At 37.9% G+C, this 22,391-nt stretch overlaps 1 protein-coding gene and 1 pseudogene across 1 annotated transcript; both read right to left on the minus strand.

Annotated features, from left to right (window-relative positions):
* LOC113291025 overlaps nucleotides 1–22,391 on the minus strand; it is a 169,349-nt pseudogene that overhangs the window by 31,750 nt on the left and 115,208 nt on the right.
* On the minus strand, nucleotides 8,806–16,774 carry LOC113288323. The gene is made up of 8 exons (XM_026537331.1): nucleotides 16,617–16,774; nucleotides 15,462–15,711; nucleotides 14,427–14,550; nucleotides 13,401–13,747; nucleotides 11,484–13,266; nucleotides 10,558–10,814; nucleotides 9,349–9,440; nucleotides 8,806–9,169 (listed from the first exon to the last, which is right to left on the minus strand). Exons 1-7 carry the CDS (start codon nucleotides 16,709–16,711, stop codon nucleotides 9,369–9,371), a joined length of 2,928 nt encoding a protein of 975 aa, XP_026393116.1. The 5' UTR covers nucleotides 16,712–16,774; the 3' UTR covers nucleotides 8,806–9,169; nucleotides 9,349–9,368.

Raw genomic sequence — 22,391 nt, forward strand, 5'->3', positions numbered from 1 at the left:
ATGTCTAGCAGGTTTAAACTCTATTCCAGCTATAAGAACACAACCAAACAGGTTCTACTCAGTTGATCAATTCCGATAACAACACCCTTACGTCACTACTATTGAACCATCTCAAACAACAATTCTCATCTCAACAACACCTGCAACTTCAGAATCACCCACTACACAACCCTATACATTCATCTTCATCTGATTTCAGATCATTAGCCAAATGCACACTCCATAGCAATAACTATCTTCACTAGCACAATCACTCACAGCCAACTTCATTCATTCATTGCTTCTGTCAAAACAGAATCATCTCAGCCAACCTTAATCACAGCAGGGTTAAACTCTAATATTTCTCAAATCAATACCACCACCAATCTTAAGAACAACAATAACATCTCAACTCCAATATAATTCATTTACCCCAACATCCTTACTCATAAATTCCTTTCCCAATTAAATTCACAGGAACTCTGTAATTCAAAACAATACTGAATCCTAATTGCAGGAACAACCTACACATACCCATTTATCCAATTGATGTACTCCAATCAATTACTCCATGAATCTTAACATAGAATCAAATATAAGAAATCTTAAATTAAATTACCTTTCCATTCTTCCTGAGTTGATCCAACGTTAGTAATAACACCATCACCTCCTTAACACGAGAATCAACTCCAAGTTTATCATCAGCTCCAATTTAACATCTGAATCAGAACTTCAAACCCTAACTATCGAACTCAGGATGTTCTTCATCCTCATAACCTAATTCGTGTCAAACCCGTCACTAATCTTTCCTCAGAACTCCCAATTCTTCTTAATCTCAATTTTAGGGAAGAACAGAAACCTTAATTTCTCAGTTTATCTCCAAGACAGATTCAGAAATCCAATTAAACCTTAACCCTTGTTTCTTCATCCAACCATAGCTCCAATTGCATCTCTTAAATCTTCAGAACATCAATTGAAACTACAAACCCTAATTCCGACTCTCTGATTCAAACCCCAGTTGTTCTGCTTCCCAATTAATGACCACACCATCTTCTCAATCATTTATCAGAACTACCAGTTGGTTTCCCTCAATCAATTCTTACTCAAACTCTCACAGAAACTCGGTGAAGAAGAACAGAAGAGAAAAAGAAGAGGAAAGAAGAATGAAAAAGAAAGAAATGAGAAAATGAGAGTTTATCCTCTCAATACGTGTAGATAAGGCCGACCAATATTATTAAGGCACCCAGAACATTGATAGGGCATCCAAGCGGTTTGACAACAAAATTACTATTTTGCCCTTCGACTAATCTGACGAAATCCTCTTCGTCTGGTATCCGATTGACACGTTCGAGTAGTCCATTCTGCGTAATTTTTCCAAGATCTATCCAACGGTACTAGTTTCGTATATAAAACGTTGTTAGATTAATTTACGTTGATTAACGTTCGTGTTAATCTAATCGAGTTATTATCGACTGAAACGTCTCTTGACTGGTCTAATAGCGTTGACGAGCTTGAGAGTCTTTACAGGTTAGCTTGAAAGTATTAGGATATGAGACATTACAAGTATTGTGAAGACTTGAAGAAGCAAGGAACTACAACGACAACAATCATCCTTCTACTTGAGGTTAGTGATATTAGACTTGAACTGTTTCATTCCCTAACGTATCTTTCAAGTCGTGCATATTGAAAACAAAACTGCGAAGCATATTTGAACTCTAGATAGACATAGTATTAAGGAATACAATACAATATAACTTCTATAAAATAATAGGCTTGGGACTAAGAAAAATTATTATTTTAAAAAAATATTATATTATCGATAATATAATAAATTATTATTTCATAATAATATAATATATAATTATTTAAAAAAGTAATTCCTAGCTTGGAGGTTGAATATTACTTGTACGTTAAGTAAAATGTCGACTAATTTTGTAAAAGTATTATATCATTGACTAATTGCAATGCAAATACAGGCACTCCAAATATTAATGACATTTCAACTTTATTTCTTGTTGCAGTATAACAACGTGGCCCTGGGTACTTTGATTGCACTACGAATTATTGGGGATGAACTACAACTTGATTTGAGTTTTAAAGAAAAAGAAACTAATATTAAATCATATTTTCGGAAAGTTTAATATGTATGAAATTAATTTTTTATTTTTCCAGTAGCATTATTATTTTATATATTATTTGGACCTAATAATCATTGAGGGGAACTTTTGAAATGTATTATTTTATGATTTTATCGAATTTATTATTTTAACACTAAGGGCACGAGTCGGGACCAGGAAATTTTATTAATTTAACGAGAATATTATATTATCGAGTATTACTTTAAAGAAGTTATATTGTACGAGGTTTATTGCTTAACCATTAAACTTTGTAGATAAGACATCGCCATAATCATTTGAATGCTATTGTGATTATGTATGGGTATGAGGTGAGGATTTCATCCTATGGAACAATGTTTACATGTGTTCTAAGGAAGTAAGTTCATAAACTTGTTTGTGAACCGAAAAGGAAATTATCAGGTGTTATTGGTTTTGCTATTTATTGCATATCTTATGAACAACCAATATGTGTGATTGAGTATAACCGCTCACAACTTGCTTGTGTTCTTCGTAGAACTATTCACAAAAGCATGGCTTATGTATTGGTATGACTTTTATTAGTGAAACCGATCTTAAGTAATCACCTGAGATGGTATGATCGGGTTTGTGTTATGTCTGACCAAATTTGGGAAAGGGAACGGATCCTAGTAAGAGGTGCAGTACATCACAAAAGGGAACCGATCCTTGTATGAGGTGCAACAAGGTTTATAGCAGAAAGGGGAACTGATCCTATGGACATGTGCAACACGTTTTTAGGTAAAGGGGAACCGATCCTATGGACATGTGCAACACATATAAGTTAGATACCTATATATGTGGGGAACCGATCCTAGTACCTAGTCAACCGAATTTTTGGAAAGCTAGTGTGACTATGCACAATACTCACATGGAGGTAGAACCGAAACTTGTTTTGGTAGAACCGTTAAACCCATGATTGTGATTGAATGTTTGTTTGATCAATCACATAGTTCTTGAAAGTCATATGAACCAATTTTAAACTTGTTTGTAAGTGTGGCAAATCGGTTTCAAGGTTGTAAGTGTGAAAGAGAACTTACAAAGTAAGGATGTCGACATGCTTTGAACACGTGTTGTGAATGTTTATTTCTTTAATTGTTCAAAGTTATTCCTTAATAGCTAAAGGAAGAAAATCCCAGGAGCGAAACATAAGTAAGTTAAGAATCTTTTAATTAAGGTTATTAATTTCATTTTGTAGGGAAATACAAGAACTAGTAATGTGTATTTACTAATTAGATTTTCCGAGAGATTTCGATCATTATTTTTGAACAGAGCATTTCCAGGAATTATGGTAACTGAATTTGTACTTTAATGAATATCTTGAGAATATTTTCGGTTTTGGAAATTCCCTGGTGTCCAAACTTCTTTGTCTATAAATACTTGAAGTTTTCCTTTCTAGCAAACTAATCCTTCGAAACAACAAACTTCCTCTTTTATTGTTGTTACTGGTGTAGCCGCCTATTCGGAGAGGAGAGTAACCTAATTAGGCGAAATCTCTTGCGGTCTCTCAGTTTAAAGTCTTCTTTGGGTTTGAGAAGCTCTAGCGTGTACCGTTGGTAGGAAACTAGACAATTGCGGTTTATCTTTTGTTTTCGATTGATTTGATTGACTAACGGTGGTTGAAATCTGATTGCACCTAGTTTGTTTATGCTTGAGGATCTTCTCTTCTGATATAAGATTCACTCAAACTAGTTCAGAGTTTCGACAGGGATCTTTAGACTGTTGTTAGTTCTAAAGACGATCTTGTGATAATCCATTGTTAACAGAATCCGTTCTGTGCATGATTGATCACAAGAGATTCAAGTGATTGTGTGCAGGTTTTTATTGAAGATTTAAGAAGATTTGAAGACAAAGAAGATATTAAAGATCTGACCTGGGTTTATAATCTTTGGTGTGCACAATACTTGTTTTGGTAAAATAGGATCCAATTAATAATCGGTTTATCCTTGAGTAGATTGGATTGATTAATTGAGTAGATCGGCATCAACACAATTCTTTGGATTAAGAGAGTTATTGGCTTAATCTTAAACGATTACTTCGGTAATTGAATATAAGATAGATCTAAGGATATGACGAAGGAGTTTATGTTAAGATAAACGGAAGAGCCTTTGTCCGACTCATATCACTTGAATAGAGTTGATATCAAACAGATTTGTTGTTCCTTTAATGTTTGGAATACGAACCAAAGGAATTGTTCCAAGTACGTGACTTATTTATAAGTTGGAGGCGTGGGAATACATACGGAACTAGGTGAACTATAGGTTTAGTTGCTTGGTATCAACTATACGAAGTTAGGTGTAATTTTGTGTAGCGGCTTAATCCTGAGAGCATTCAATTCTGGACAAGGTCCTGGGATTTTTCTGCATTTGCGGTTTCCTCGTTAACAAAATTTTGTTGTGTCATTTACTTTATATTTCCACATCATAATTGTTTTATTATAATTAAAGTAAATTACACATACGTTAATTCCTATTTACTTGATAAGCAATCCTATTGTGTTTGGTTAAGTCTGAACCTTCGTATCAAGTAAACATACTTCGTTGTTGCATTGTCTCGATATCGTATCCATAGACGATCACACGAAGTGTGAACCGATTAGTTGTATTGTCTTGACTCAGTCCATAGACAATCAATTTCGGAGAAAGGACTTATAGATAGGAAAAGTTTTAGCTTGTAGTATATTTGGGTACCCTCGCCTTTTCAGGAACAATGTTAATAATTTGTACCATGTTCAAAATACTTTTACTTTCTCTAGATCTCTTATTTCCTTGTCCACTACTTTGTCTGCTCCTTCTCAAGTCTGGCATGATAGGTTAAGACATCCATCTAGTCATATTGTTCAAAACTTGCATTTCAATAAAACATTTTTTTTAACATCTCCTCATTCTTCTACTTTATGTCATCCATGTCAGCTTGCTAAAAGCAAGAAATTACCTTTTAAATTGTAATCTTCTCATGAAAAGAAACTATTATCACTAATTCATCGTGATGTATGGGCTACAACTATTCCATCTTTGAATGGATATAAGTATTATATTATTTTTATAGATGATTAAATCCAATTGATCTTAAATCATATGTTGCTTAGTGTTTTACTCATTGTAAAAATCATATTGAAAACCAACAAAAGTTCTTTCTTTTCAAGTTGATGGTGTTGTTGAACTCGTTAAAGGTCCTTTCAAAATTATTCTTGAGAAAAGTGGTATTCATGTTAGAATATCGTATCCTAAAACCCCTGAGAAGAATGATATTGATGAAAGAAAGCATAGACACATTACTAAATAGAAAATACTTTTTTGTTTAATGTTTTTGTCCCAAAGAATGTGGTATCTTTTCTCACTGCCACTTATCTTATTAATAGAAGACCAAATAGGATTTTGGAGTATAAGTCACCTTTTGAAGTTTTGTTTGGTGTTGCTCCAGTTATTCTTTCCTAAAAATCTTTGGTACAGTTTGTTATCCCCATTTAGCTCACTCAAGAGATGACAAACTTTCTTCTAAATCTGTTAAGTGTGTATTTCTAGGATATAGTCCCCTGCATAAGGGTTACAAGTGTTATAATCCTCTCTATAAAAAGTCTTATATTTCAAGAAATGTCATTTTTGATGAGTCACAGATTTATTTCTCAGATCCCGTGTCTGCATGTTTAGATTATTTACCTTTTGACATACCTTCTGTCTCTGATTCTTTGCCTCTTGTAGTCCCTTCTTATCCTGATAATGTTTTTTCTGCTACTACTATGATCATTAGAGCATAAAGAGGAATTTCAAACCAAAGCAATTTCCAAATCATGTTTCTCATATTTCCATCAAATATCATATTTGTTCTTCATATACATCTTTATTGACTACCGTTTCTGAGCCTAAAACTTTTAAGCAAGCAATGAATGATCCTAAATAGCAAGTGTCTCTGAAAGATGAATATAAAGCTTTAAGGGGAAATGATACTTGGGACTATTTGGCTCCAGAACCACATATGAGTATTTTATAGTCAAATAAAAGTCAAATGGTACAACTGATAGGTACAATTCTAGGCTAGTTGTTAAAGGACATGATCAACACGATGGTATTGATTATAATGAAACTTTTAGTCCAGTTGTGAAGTGTACTACTGTGAGAGTTATTCTTTGCATGGCTATTACATATAACTGGCAAATAAGGGAATTAGATGTTAGTAATACTTTTTTGCATGGGTTCTTAGATGAAGATGTTTATATATTATATATCACGGCCACAAGGGTTTTCTCATCCTGATTATCCTTCCAACTATGTTTGTCATCTTAACATAAGTCTGTATGGGTTGAAAGTTGAAACAGGATCCTAGAGCCTTGTTTTATAGTTTCAGTTCTTTTCTTTGCTCTTATGGGTTTAAAAAGTCAATATTAGATAACTCCATGTTTGTATTTTCCTCTAAACATGGAATATTTGTTCTATTGTTGTATGTTGATGATATTTTATTAACTGGAAGCTCATATGTAACGATTGATGCTCTTATTACTTTTCTCAAGAAAGATTTTTCCATGAAAGAATTAGAGGATTTGGGTTATTTCCTAGGAATTGAAGTTGTTAGAGACTCAGATTCCATTTTACTGACACAAAAGAAGTATACATTAGAGTTATTGTCAAGAGAAATATGGTGGATAATAAACCTTGTAGGTACGCCAACTGCTAAAGCTGCAACGGTTTCAATTCATGATGGTACTAAATTGGAGAATGCTAGTGAATATAGGACAATTGTAGAGAGTAGACCTGATATCTGTTTTGAAGTAAACTATGCGTCAATGCATTCACTAATAGATGTGCATTTACAACTAGTAAAGAGAACACTCATATATTTGAAGGGTACAATTGGTTTAGGCATTACATTAAGGAAAGATAGTTTGCAAAACTTGAACGCTTATACAGATTCAGGTTGGGCAGGTTGTCCAGATACAAGAAGGTCTACTTCAGGTTATGCAGTCAAATTTGGTTTCATAGTCTTCTAAGAAACAGCCAACTATTTCCAAGTCATCAGCTGAAGCTTATTATAAGTGCTTACATGTTACTTCAGCAGAGTTGCAATGGCGTGCTACGTTATTATCTGAGCTACATGTTTCCATTTCTTTTACAACAATGTTTTTATGTGATGATGCTTTGTCCTTAGCATCTAATCTTGTTTTTCATATTAGGACAAAACACATAGAGATTCAATACCATACTGTCAGAGAACCGGTGGAGAAAGATTTTGTGCAGCTAAAACATGTTCCAAGGGAAGACCAATTGGCTGATGTCTTCACCAAAGGCCTATGCGTCCCTACTTTTTTCAGATTATTCCAATCTTTAATGGACACAAACTTAAAGGTTACTTGGAATGTTTGTTTGTCAGTTTTTATGCGTCCCTACTTTTTTCAGATTATTCCAATCTTTAATGGACACAAACTTAAAGGTTACTTGGAATGTTTGCTTGTCAGTTTTTCTTTGTTTTTCAAACTGTTACTTGTCTGCCTCTAACAGTTTGAGGGGGTGTATTAGACTATGTGCTTGTATTAATAGTGTGCCTATTTAAGGCTTGTAATAATCTCTGTAATGCTAGCACATTGAATTTTTATCTTAGGTTCTGGATTTCATCACCGTACCACTGTGCAGTGTACAGTGGGTGATCCATCCATAGAATGGGTTGGCATTTGTAGTCATTAAAAAACAAAGTCTGACTAAAAATTTGGTTTGGGCTCAAGTTTTTCTTGGGGCTATGTTTGACAACGATCGCCTGAATAAAGTATAACCATTCCACAGAAATAACGACAGTACAGGCTCACAATTACGAACTTTTAGAATCAAGTGACGCAAAGAAGCCATTGTCCTCCCAGCAAAGTTCATTATATGCTTTCCTTGAAAAATCACTTCAAATACTGAAGAATATGCTTAACTTCAAAAATCATTGGAACAATCTGAAGGATATGCTAACATGAATCACTGCAAAAGGAGCTTTACTTCGCTCCTCTCTGAGTAGTCCCATCCATCTATGTTATGTTACTCTTAAATATCACTTACTTTATGTTTATCCTTTATTTGATGAGGTTGCCACTCATAAATCATATTGTTTCTGACTAATCCCAAAGGCTAAACCAGACTCCACTGAGTGTTCTCTTATTACAAGAAAAGCTAATTTGATTATCTCCATCAACCAAACAAGAACGAAGTACTATTAAGTCAAGCATGAGTCTAGATTAACAGAGTAAATAGACAACACACAAAAATGAATTCAAAAGAACTTATAGTGGCTGCAGCATAGACTTCAGAAAAGAAAAGAGAAAAAAAGACAGCCTTAAGGGCTGTGCTCCTCGGCGCGTCAGGAGCAAGATGTTGCCTGTTGAAGTTTTATTGGCATTCTATGGCATTAGCCAACAGTGATACACATACTCTGATGATTCAATGTATTGAGATTAGGCTTAAAGAGCCAGTATGAGGTAAAAAAGATGGAACAAAAAACATCTTACTACAGGCATATATATATATATTGAAACTGGAAGAAGAAAGAGGTAATTCTGAAATGAGGGTGTTCTTTCCAATAACAAGGTGAAAACTATTATTTTCCTGGACAGTAACCGACTTTCCAAATTTTCTAATGCTGCTGTTTCATGAAACCACAACGGAAAACATATACAAAACTATTTTCATGTACTACTATTCATCAATTCCATGGGAACGCACTAGCATTGTAAAATTTGGCATCAAATCGCTTGCTGATTCTAACAGAGAATAAGAATCAAGTCACATTTGTATATGGTTCACTAAGTTTCAAATTACAATATGCCTTGACAAATACTCACTTGCTCAATCTACATATCAACTCTTTAAAAACCAAAATAGCTGCTGTTCTAGAGAAGCTTAAAGAACCACTCATAAACAAGAAGGTTTAAAGAAAGATACCTGAATCCTTAATAAACATTAAAAAAAATTGCAACAATGCAAGGTTATTGCCTTTCCACATTTGCAATGTTGTCTGCCACCGAAACAGCAATTATATTTTCTTTCCCAATAACATTAACCAGCAGCACCAAGTGCATGCAAATTATACACCTGGGCAACATGATTCACAACAAAACAGCAGAGTTAATCCAATATTGAGCTAAGTTCTGCAGCAGCAAGATATAAATCCAATTCGGAATGTGCATCACACAGAAGACTAACATTTCTAGAGTTAACACTCATCGTTCACTGTACATTTTATTTTAAATGACAGTTCGATTTAAACATACCATCATCTTAACATCTAATCTCAATGTTTTCCGTGATTTTTGCTTGCTGAATGTCGTGCCAACAGCTTTTGGCTCGGGTAGATGTGGTCATCCTGAAAGAAGAATCTCAAGTCACTCTTGAACTCATAACTAAATAGAAAACAATAAAGAGAGAATCGAAGTTGAGCCAGAGATGATTGAAATCATATATCATAACTAGATAGGATCACCAGATAGCAAATTTGGCAACAAACAAGAAAAAAAAAATTAACTGCTTCAGAAATAAGTTAACAAGGCCTAGTAAATTTTAGGTTTCTCAACAACACTAAAACAAATTATCTTAAGAAAATAAAAATAAAATAAAAAGAGCTTGTTTGTGGTGCTTCGTTGATGTCTTGAAGCGACAACTTAATATTACACTAAATGACCTGAGAAACAAATGCCAAGAAGTTGTCTTCACCCAAGAACTACTCAATGTCAAGAGACTTGACTACATAGGGAAACCAGATCAAAATAGTGTCATATAATATAAGACCACTTACACAAATCTAAGGGTCGCAGTTGGGAAAACTACATCCCTCAAACTCACAGCCAAAGAATTTTCTTCGGAGACGCAATTATCCACATAGAGATTGTTAAGGTTCAACAAATAAAATAACGATAGAGATCAAAGATGAGGTATGTCTTTTTTTAACGCAGCTATGGCCCTCTCAAGTATTCACACATTTATGATATGTCTTATTTCACACTTACACAAAAAGTTGCATAAAACATGCATCGTAAACCAGCAAAAGATAGATCACAATTATTGATGAACTTTTTAGGTACTTCGGGGATATTTACACCACATGATTTTATACCAAACAGATGATGAGACACAAAAAAAAAAACCTCCACAAATTCGACTTTTGACAAAAAGGGCAAGGATGACTCGGTAAACGTGTGATACCGAATTTGTCATACATTCATCTGAGTATCTCGTAATCAGCACTCTCAGCAGTTAGAATCTGAAGTGGGTAATATCAATCTTTGATTGCTGGACTGTGATTTAAAGCCAGCCTCTAGTATACGTTGGACCAATGTAGGCAAAATTACTTTAGCAACTACTATTCCAGAAGTAAGCCTAGCTAAGCATAGATGGTTGATGGCAGGTCCACCTAAAGTAGCATGTGCACAACAATTCTACAAACTAATAGCAATTTCTCGAAGAGGATATTTGTAATTTCAAACCTTATACTGAGATGCTGCAGACTCAGACTGTGGTGTTTGATTGGGAATATGACCTAGTGACTGGAAGGCATCCAGCGCATCCAACGTCAGCTGCCACCCGCACAGAGCTGAAGTACCAAAACTGGAACTCGAAATGCCACTATTACTGCAGCCAGCTGCAGCAACGTTTCCGTTCACCCACGGACAGCAACGATTGTGATGCTTAATAGGATCAAATGATATGGCTTCTTCATAATTGCTTTCCCCATTTGGTGGCCCTGAAAGTTTTACGAAATGCTATTTAAGTAATTTTAAGAAAAAGTACGGAAGTAGACTTGGAAGTGATTTCAACATAAAATATTTACGTACAGACCAAGTTGGCTTTACCAAACAGAAGCAAGACATAGGTTGGTAATTATTTCAAGGACAGATCAATTTGGCTAGCTTTTAACTCAAAGAGCACCAGAAATATACATTTGACAACACATATAGTTATGCACAAGGTATACGAAACAACTCGCTGGTTGAGATAACCAGGACCTTTAACAATAGGAAAGTTGCAAAACGATCAAGTGTTACTCAACAAAACAATATTCGAGGTTCGTTTACGTTGTACTTATCACAAGCTAGAAACTACACGCACTTAGTGTAGCAACATATTAAGATGGATGCCTATATCACTTGCTTCTCTAGTGAAAAAAACTCACTTACAGTATTTTCTTTGATGATATTTAAGTTCACTGATATTGATTTTTATCACTTCACTTTGTAGTAAGTGAAGTGTTCGTTAGCTATATGTATTACGACTTTTGCATATAAACTTCTTGCTAGCGGTATTTAAGTTAGTTAAAGGTTTAAAAATAAACATAGGTAATCAACATGAACGTTGATTGGATCAAAAAAAATATCAGCCTCATAAAGAGAAAAATGAGGTGAACGTGACTTACCTATTCCATTTGCACCCATATATTCAGTGAATGCACAATCATCGGTAAGGGAGGCTTTGCCGGCTTGAGTCACCTCTCCCTTGGAAGCTTCATAAGCAGAGTATACTGCAGCATCACAAGAAAGGGAATGATGGGCACTGTTACCATGAATCAATCTGTGGCTTTGACTTATTTTCTGACCACTTTCAACAGAATCAGCCTTGGCTGAACCATCAACTTTAGATCCACTATCTTCCCTTCCAACTGATCGAGATATCACATCTTGACTATCACCATGAGGATCCTCTCTATCCATCATTTCAGGAATGAACTCATCCATTAACCCCGGATCCGGAGTATATTCACCTGTTTGCCCTTGATTCTCAGTGACTTCAGCTACAGGTTCAGCGTCACCAACAACACTCTCTCCTCTGTGAACAGAAGCATCGGTCCCGTGAATTTCTGCCTCATGACTAGCACCCATACCAACACTTCCTACACTAAGTCCAAAGCTAAACCGGTCACGTGCATGAACAGTTGCTGTTTCCGCATTTACTATTTCCTCGCTGTCATTAATGCTGCTGACACCTATTTCTTGGGCAATTCTTTCAGCAGCCGGTTGGACACAAGTGCTTTGTTGTGCCTGATTACTGTAGTTGAGCTCTGAAGCATCATTCATGTCTAGGTTCTTATACATAGCTGGAGAAGAAAAGTGAGCATCGTCAACATCACCAGGATAATTTTCCACACTTTCCATAGAATCTTCGTCCGTGCCATGACCAATTGTATCCATTGCAATTACAGAAGATGCACGTGCTGAATCCCTAGCCGATGAGATGCCAACAACTTGATCATGCCTTTGGTTGAACCGTTCACTTCTGTTCACATCCATTTCTACACCGAAACCTATTGTATGGCTAGGACCAGCACCAGATGAATCTCTTATGTATGGCGAATGGTATGTATCAAAATCGAAGTCACGCACACGTTTAGACGGCCCAGCTGAATATTGCCTGCCATCATTTACTTCGTCACCGTCACGGTCTATCACAGTTCCTTCTACGCTATCAGCCTGCTGCGTTCTTAAATGTGGTGGTCTATCAACTGTGCTACCACCTCCCTCTAAACTCCGTTTTCGAGTACTGGGGCCACGTGATTCATAGGATGTCGCACGGTCTCCAACCTCACTACCTGAAGGTTGCCCTATTCTTAGATCCCTTCCTATACCTGCACCATCTTGATTGTGTTCTGTTACAGGAACAACTGCTGACTGAGAAGTAGTTGGTAAAACACCAGCCATGGAAAGATTCAAATCAACACCTGCATTTGATAGCGATTTGACCTCATTTGTTGCCGCTTCATCACGGACCTCAATCTGTTCTTTCTCCAAGCCGTCAGCAACCCATCCACTGATTCCACTTGCTGCACTTGCTCCACGTGCCAACGACATCTTTTTGCTTATTTCTGAGGTATCAATATTGTTGGAACCCAAACGAGAAGGACGGGGAACAGTACGGAAGTCCCAGATTTTGACAGTGGCACCACATAAGCTACAATCCAACATAGGCAACAGGGATTCACATCTAGACTCCAGAGCTGATGCTTTCTTCTTTCCAGTGTCTTTCTTTGCAGAAGCAGAAGTTGCATTCTTGCTAAACCATGCATCATGAGAGGGCCCTGCTCGGTCTCTACTGCGGACAAAAGAAGATTCATTTCTAGCCGACTGAGCAGAATGCTCTTCAAGGTCTTGAACATTAGGAAGCCATCGGGTTTCCCATCCGCATAGGCTTATCAGCTTCTGAGACTGCCGAGAAAAAAATTATCAAACGGGACGATAGCGAAAAGTAACCAGTGAGCATAGACAGCAGAAGCTAACTAGTTAGCATAGACTACCGAGAAATATAACTCACAAAGAATTAAGAGTTAAAAGCATCTCACAAGAGAATAGACAGCAGGAACCTCTTCTCGCGAGGATTGGGTTCCTGGGATGCTCTCTGACTTGAAACCCAATTCCACAGATAATAGAAGTTGTGACTGCGATAGAAAGCGGTCCACTTGTGAGCTTCGAGAAATCCGCATCTGTTCAATAGCAGATCCAGATATAACAGGAAGAGACTGAAATTGTAACAGTCCATCACATCGATCCTTGTAACCGCCGATCAGGGCTGATTGGGGCGTTGGAGGGAACTGAACCAAGCTTTCAGCACAGTTGTTTCCTTTCCAAGGACACGAGACCCTGTGTCCAAGATCAAGCTGCTTGGCAAAAGCTTCCCCAGCACTATCAACTTCATCAAAAGAATGAATAAAGACCAAAGTTAGCAAGATTATAAACACCAATCACACCACTCCGGACGAGAATGAAAATAGATGTGAATGTGTCTCTAGCAAGAAAAAGGATTCAGACGATAAAAAAATGAAATATCAAATCCGGAAATTTGAGTATCTCGGGAAATGAAAAATGTTAACTTAAACCTTTTTAATAGCAAATTTTCCAAGTTTTCAAGTTCCACCAGAAATCTTTTGTCTAAGAACCCATTTTCCAGAAAACCCAAAATTAAGGAAACGACATTACCTTTGACACCTAAGAAATATTAATGTCCAATGATCTAGTAAAGGCATCTATCCATTTGATGGATTATAGTGAAACCAGTTAAGGAAGTCACATTTCAACTTAAGCTGGGATCCTCCTGAGCCCACCAAGTAGACCTGATTCTCGATGAGCTTAACCCGAAAATACAAGCATTGAGCAAAACTTACCAGTTACCACTATCTCACTTTTGAGATAATAATAATAGTGGTTCTTGTGGATTCATTAAACAAAAAAAAAATAGTGGTTCTTGTGGACGGGCACTATCAGGTAGATAGTGCCAAATAGTAACACACCACTATGTAGTGGAAAAAGAAAAATACCCTCTGGCTATACCTTACCCACTTGAAACCATATTTAAAGACAGGGCACTTCACCTTCAGCTGATGTCCAAGATGCTGAAAAAACAAAGCTCAGCTTCGCTCCACAAGACTCGCACACAATTTCATCAACGTCTACATTTACCCAACCTCTTCGTGCACAGGTCAATGTACTAGCAACCTGCAAAAGAAACCACGATAAATACAGAGTCAATGGCAATTTTGTACAACCTAGCGATTAGGCCTAAAACCAATACAAAAAGGCTGCCTAGGATTTTTGACCAGACAGATTTAGTGCAAATGCACTGACACGCCATCTGAGCGACTTGGTATAACCGTAAACGAGTAAATAGGATACTAGTTCACACACAGTTAAAGAGACCCATCATAGTCTCCTTGCTGCGTAGATCCTCATACTAATACACTCTAGCTAAACCTCAAATCACCATTTAAAAAAAAATCGAGACTGCATGAGTGTATGTTTTATACGAAGTTGATTTAATTTAATGGTGAAAGCAAGCATGTACCCTACTAATGGCAGTATAGCAGCAGTAGCTCGCACAACATCCCAATCCCAAGAAGTAAACTACGTGTAAGTATAAGATTAAAAAGAAGAAAGCTACTCATAGGGGTATAATAAGCAAGACCATGAGCTGTAAGTACAAGCCCAATGTAGACTTCATTAAGCAAAGAAAAACAGGTAAACAAAGCTCAAACTTTAGGACCAGGAACGTCTCAGATGTGCTCAGTACACTATGTTTTACAAGAAAAGGCATTGCCAAAGGTCCTGATATAAGCCGTTAATAATGCTCTTGCCTAAGAAAATTTACTACAAAAGAGCAGCATACTGCAATTACACATAGGCCAAAAATGTATACCTCCCTGCTTACTTTTGACGGAAGTATTTACAGGTCCAATAAAGTCTGTATATACGCAACAGATACACATAATTTGATACACTCAACAAAATTACAACTACCAAAAATGAGTATGAGCATTCTACAGTATAAGAAAGAAACAAAGAAATAAACGATATACTATTTTAGATATAATATGGTATAAGTACATGAAACTGCAATATGTAGCTCAAACCTTTGGCTTTCCAGACCAGTGTGAAGGGTTAAATGTGGCCAAACGCCTAAGCAAATCCCCCCGCTCCCACGGTCTGCATGAAGGTTGAGATGATCCAAGAGCAGAACCACCAGCACTAGTGCTCAAGGAAGTCTTGTATGGTTGTGAACCACCACAAGATAGAGAGCCTGCTTTGGAACCCTGTCCTTGACCAAACCAGTCTATACTTCCAACATTTGTGGGTACAGCAGGTGAGGATGCTCCAGCTGAACTGATAAAGATCAAGTGCACAAGACATGTCAATTTTCCATCACTTGAAATTGTTTAATTTGGGAGAATGCATCTCACTGTAAGATGCTCTTCGGAAATCCTACAACTAGATGTCCAGATAAAATTTGTTCAGTTTGTTTCCAAGACTTTTTAAGCAAGAAAGCAAAATATTCCTAATTTGTCTCTTGACTCTCTTGCAATTTCCTATTATCACATGCATTCGGAATTCCTATTATCATACGCATTAAGAATTCTCTACAGTCTGCACTTTCTTAAGCCTAATTTGATGGTTACCTTCTAGCACTGGTAAGAAAAATTGGTACTTCAGGGGCAAACACTTGTGCATTTAGCAACTGAAATTCCACTTAGATAAACGAAAACAATAAAAGCAAAAGGATTTTATAGTTTCCCTTAAAGTAATATATGTCTGCATGCACCAGTGTTGCATACCATACAAATTGAAAATATGTAAACTCAAATATTCAAACTTTACTAAAAAAAACTCTCCTATCTCATACTGCCTCTCTAGTTTCACTCTCCTGAAACAAGCTAACCTCGGCTAAAATAGTATAAAAAGTCTCCAGTCTCCACAATCCTTCCATGCATACAATTAAGGACTTGAAAAAAAAAAATTATCGCCCCACTCCACTGTCCCTTTCCATCACTAAATTTCACTGAATTCCTAACAAAATTCAACGACTGACCTAAAAAGAACACTCTTTTAAGTTTTTCCCAATTAAACAGTAGAAATTGAGCTTCAAAAACAAAACTTTAACAACCAAATTACATACAAGCACATGTCGAAATCACCAGAGATGCAGTGTTCTCACACCCTAGAAACCCAATTCTGATCTTCAAATTTTAGGGTTTAAAGAAAGAAAAAAAGGAGAAGAAATGAGATAATACCTAGCAGCTGGAGTAGTAGGAGGTGAAGATGACCTAGCTATGAGCAAAGCATCAACAGTGTTAGTACCACCTGAGCTTATAACTTCCTCTCTCATTTTATTTTACTTCTCCCTCCCTCGTCTTCTTCGTCACCTCTGTCTCTCTCTTTGATTTGATAAAAGACTCAGCAGAAACCAGGCTGGTTTCTAAGATGCGCCCAGTGTGCAATACGCGTCCTTTTGTCGCTTTTTGTTGACCGTGTGAGTGAGACTGGAGGATAACGTTGGATACTTCTGGGCCTAAAGTTCGATACCGATATGCTTGATTGCGAGTAGAAGTGAGCATTTGGCGCAAATCCGCGGATTTAACCGAGACCAACCGTTCATTTGCGAGTAGATGTCCGGACCGTTCGTTAATGGATTGGATGCGGATGGAATTTTTGAAATTCAATGAACTATTGATCGGTCCCGGAAGCAACTTTGAAAATCCGTGGACATCCATATCCGTTAAATTAATGGTATTTATATAGTTCTAGAAAATACTATGGATCATTTAGGAATTCTTAAGGTGTTTGCTTGCGGTGTTGTACATGATATTTTTATATTTGTATATACATATATATGATATGTAGGTTCTATAAGGAGTCATTTGTGTTGGTTTTATTTTCTTTATTATAAATTTTAACTAAAACAAATCCATTGGATTATCCGTATCCAATCCGTCCATCCATGCATCCGTTGGATGTTGGATTGGATGCGGATGCCAAATTTGAAATCCGTAATGTTATGGATTGGATGCGGATGAAGTGAAAACCGGTCCATACCGCCCATGCTTACCCCTAATTGCAAGTACAAATCTGCTCTGGTCCAGGGATAACCCGATAAGACACTTTGTCTATTAAAAAAAACATTATTAGCATGTTTGGATGATATTAGCGAAATCGTTTTTGGACTTCTGGAAACAAAAATTTCAGAAATTAGTTTGCGTAAACAATTTCAGCGTGGGTCCAAACTTATAGCTCAATGCCTTTCCATCAACTTCAATAAAGAGAAAGTCAGGGTTTCAATCCCCACCGTAAAGATTTGTATTACTATAGTTATATAGTTGGGTTTGGCGGGTTGGTCTAGCGGTGGGGCTAGTCCGACTGCCTGGATTCGGGTAGAGGCATGGACCCGACTTTCGCACATCAAAAAAATAAAAAATCGAAGTGACTTCTGAAAGCAAAAAATAATAATTTTTGTAAAGCAAAAACCCACTTATGAATTCTGTTTTAGGAGAAGTAGAGCACTTCAGCTTCTAGTATCCACACAGGCTATATGTACTCAGTTCGGATTTTTATATTTTACCTGGTTTAGAGTTAAGGGTTCAGGATTTTCCATTGTCTTTTTTGTACTCCGACGTACAACTAATAAATGGTTTGTTGTACTCCTTCAGTCTCTGAATAATTGATCAGTTTCTTAGTTGCATAGTTTTTACGAAATAAAAGGAAATGAAAATTTGTCGTGTTCGTCAACCAGGGTTTGGCAAATGTTTGTTTGGTTCTTTTACCGTCTTTGCTAGTAATAAGGGAATTAATCAGTTACTAATTAACCAAAAAACTTCATTTTGATTAAAACTTTTGCCATTACATTGATCAACACTGAGCTTTAACAATCACACATTTTGCCCCTTTAACTGCATTGATTTGATACCTAAAAAGAGTCGTTAGTTAGGTTGGAAACCGGATAGAATTACCTTCTCGATGCAGTTGGGAGAAATTCCATAACAATGACGGACATCTGATGAGGGTTTTACGTGTGTTGGCTAGTAACTAGTTGTAGGTGCAAGGATACTACTGAAGCGGGGTAAGTTAGTGTTAGTATATTTTGTCTCAACTATACTAGGCCGAAATGTGATAATAGATAAGAGTGTAGCGGCTTAATTCCGTGAGTATTCAATATTGGACTAGGTCCCAAGGGGTTTCTGCACTTGTAATTCTCCTCGCTGACAAAAGCATGTGTCACTTTTACTTTTGTTATTCCACATTATATTGATTTTTCTTTTATAATCAAAAGTAAAAGGTTGGACGTTGAACACCTTGTTTATTTTGTGATCTTTTTTATCTACATACGACCATTCAAGGGATCTTTTGTTTAGGTTAAGCAAAACCATTAGTAGTATACCTCGGCTTTCCAGATTCTCCTATTCAAACCCTTAAATCTTCGGGATCGGGAAGTAACTTTAAAAATGTTCTTTGGGATCGAGAAGCCTGAAAATATCTCTACCTAGGCAGAGGAAAAGCCGGTATTTACTTTTCAGTTTCTTTTAATTTTTAATAGTTTTAACATTCTTGATGTCGAGTTCTTGTTATTTCTAAGGTTCTTCTGTAATGATATAACAACGGTTAAGAACAATTATCGGATTTTGTAAACATCTGTTAGCCTAGCTGAACAAATTATTTTAATATGCTCCTATATGAAACCACGTGTGGTCTTTTAATATTAATATGAAAAAACTTCTGCATCACTCAAGAACGGTCAAGAACAATTACCAGATTCTGTAAACATATGTTGGATAACATATATGAATGCAACAAATACTTCCAATTTTGGAATCAACTGTATTTGTACCGATTGTTTAGTTGAACAACCTTAATACTATAAATTTGTTAAGAATAAATAAAAACAAGCATGCATATATGGTTTATCCCCTCATAAAATATGATTTTTTTACTTTGTTACTCGATGAGACGAAGCTCTGTTAGTTTTTCATCAAGATAACTTTTAGTCTTTTCCTCCTCTCTGACTAGTCAACACATTTCTTCAGCTAATATTTCGTTAACCATTGTCACACAAATTTTGGCCTATTTTTATTCAAATTCATCTTAACAAGTGAATATGAAAATTTGAAAACCTTTGTTTCTTGCCTTTGTTACTACTGATGTTGGAGGTAATGTTTGATTTTTGTTGTAGATATTGTCAAAGGTGATTGAAGATGAGCTTCATACTTACAAACAAAAATGAAAGTTTTTGTTGCAATTCTATTATTTACTAAAAGTCCAAATAATTTCTAGATTTGTGATACTCCTAAATTTAGCCTTGTAATTCATACATATACAATTGTTTGAGGGTGAAAACAGTTTCTGCTGGTTTCGGTAATTTCTTGTGTTGTGGGTGAGAAACGAGTCTAAACCCTAAACAATGTACTGCAAGGGAGTACTTTAGATTCGAGAGATCAATCTAAACCCTAAAGCGAAGAGAGTGTTGAGACCAGAATAATTGATTCTGGAAGAGTGGTTGTTTGACTTGTATCAGAAACTGAAAGTTAACAGATGGGAAAGCTAGCAAGTGATTTCTGAGTGTTGTATGCTCCTGACCAAAACTTTTCTTTGGTGGAAATAGGTAAGACCTATTTATACAAGTGCTAACAAAACGTACTCTGGTCTCGTAAGAAATGGAAACGGCTGAGTAAAGTGGAAGGAGGTGGTAACTGGTAACACCTGGAATTGATGTTCCATAATGAAAGAAACGTTTCACCATTACTCCTTGTATTACTAACCGACTCATTCTTATGACACTTTCTTGTAACGGGCGTAGTGTACGCCGCACGCTGTAAACCGCCAAACAATACCCTAATGAGCATCCCCCAGTTTGTGACATGTGTTGATGTCTCAAATGTTTTCGTGGAAAACGTGTAGCATGTTGCTACATGTGGCGTGGTCAAAGGATTTGGCGTTTATAGCCAAGTTGGTGACGTGACCGAAAAATAGGCATCGTAGCCAGGTTGGTGTCGTGACCAGAGTGTTAGCATTGCAGCCAAGACATTACCATGAGTCATTTGATGACAGGTCTGTACGGATGAGATTTGCATCTCAGGAGGAAGGGTGGCCGTAAATCGTTGCAACCCTTCGTTTGGAAACCAGCGGTATGGTTGCAACTTTTGTATGCTTTTGGCACGGTTAGGCGTGGCCAAAATTAGGGTTTGCATAAACCGTGATGTTTGGCTTTGGGCCGCAAGTTGCCATGCGTTTGGTGGCGAACTTGGACGACTGAGATCTACATCTCAGATGGAAGGGTGGCCGTTGATTATTGCAACCCTTCGTTTGGCAGCCAGCGACATGGTTTAGGGCAGGCATGGCTTTGGCATAGTGTAGGCGCGACCAAAATTAGGGTTTTGGTAAAACCGTGATGTTTGGCTTTGTGCCGCAAGTTGCCATGCGTTTGGTGGCGAACTTGGACGGCTGAGATCTGCATCTCAGATGGAAGGGTGGCAGTTGATTGTTGCAACCCTTCGTTTGGCAGCCAGCGACATGATTTAGGGCCTTCATGGATTTGGCGTAGTGTAGGCGCGACCAAAATTAGGGTTTTGGTAAAACCGTGATGTTTGGATTTGGGCCGCAAGTTTCCATGCGTTTGGTGGCGAACTTGGACAGCTGAGATCTGCATCTCAGATGGAAGGGTGGTTGTTGATTATTGCAACCCTTCGTTTGGCAGCCAGGGGCATGGTTTAGGGCCGACATGGCTTTGGCATAGTGTAGGCGCGACCAAAATTAGGGTTTTGGTAAAATCGTGATGTTTGGCTTTGGGCTGCAAGTTGCCATGCGTTTGGTGGAGAACTTGGACGGCTGAGATCTGCATCTCAGATGGAAGGGTGGTCATTGATTGTTGCAACTCTTCGTTTGGCAACCAGCGGCATGCTTTGGCATAGTGTAGGCGCGACCAAAATTAGGGTTTTGGTAAAACCGTGATGTTTGGCTTTGGGATGCAAGTTGCCATGCGTTTGGTGGCGAACTTGGACGGCTGAGATCTGCATCTCAGATGGAAGGGTGGCCGTTGATTGTTGCAACCCTTCGTTTGCCAGCCAGCGGCATGGTTTAGGGTCGGCATGGCGTTGGCATATTGTAGGCGCAGCCAAAATTAGGGTTTTGGTAAAATTGTGATGTTTGGCTTTGGGACGCAAGTTTCCATGCGTTTGGTGGCGAACTTGGATGGCTGAGATCTGCATTTCAGATGGAAGGGTGGCCATTGATTGTTGCAACCCTTCGTTTGGCAGCCAGCGATATGGTTTAGGGCCGGCATGGCTTTGGCATAATGTAGGCGCGGCCAAAATTAGGGTTTTGGTAAAACTGTGATGTTTGGCTTTGGGCCGCAAGTTTCCATGTGTTTGGTGGAGAACTTGTACAGCTGAGATCTGCATCTCAGAAGGAAGGGTGGTCGTTGATTGTTGCAACCCTTCGTTTGGCATCCAGCGGCATGGTTTAGGGCCGGCATGGCGTTGGCATATTTTAGGCGCAGCCAAAATTAGGGTTTTGGTAAAACCGTGATGTTTGGCTTTGGGCCGCAAGTTTCCATGCATTTGATGGCGAACTTGGACGGCTGAGATCTGTATCTCATATGAAAGGGTGGTCGTTGATTGTTGCAACCCTTCGTTTGGCATCCAGCGTCAAGCATGGTTTTGGCATGTTGGGATGGCTGGCATGTTCGGCATGCCTCGGCGTGGAGATGCGGCTGGCACGGCATGCCATTGGCACATGTGGCATGGTTGGCATGCCATTGGAACAAGTGGTGCGGCTGACATGGTTGGCATACCTTGGCGCGGAGATGTGGCTGGCACGGCATGCCATTGGCACATGTGGTGCGGCTGGCATGGTTGGGATGCCTTGGTGCAGAGACGTGGCTGGCATGGTGGTGCGGCTGGCATGGTTGGCATGCCTTGGCGCGGAGACGTGGCTGGCATGGTTTGGCATGCCTTGGCGTGGAGATGTGGCTGGCACAGCATGCCATTGGCACATGTGGTGCGGCTGGCATGGTTGGCATG

The sequence above is a fragment of the Papaver somniferum genome, chromosome 6 (assembly GCF_003573695.1).
Source record: "Papaver somniferum cultivar HN1 chromosome 6, ASM357369v1, whole genome shotgun sequence".
NCBI classification, from domain to species: domain Eukaryota; kingdom Viridiplantae; phylum Streptophyta; class Magnoliopsida; order Ranunculales; family Papaveraceae; genus Papaver; species Papaver somniferum.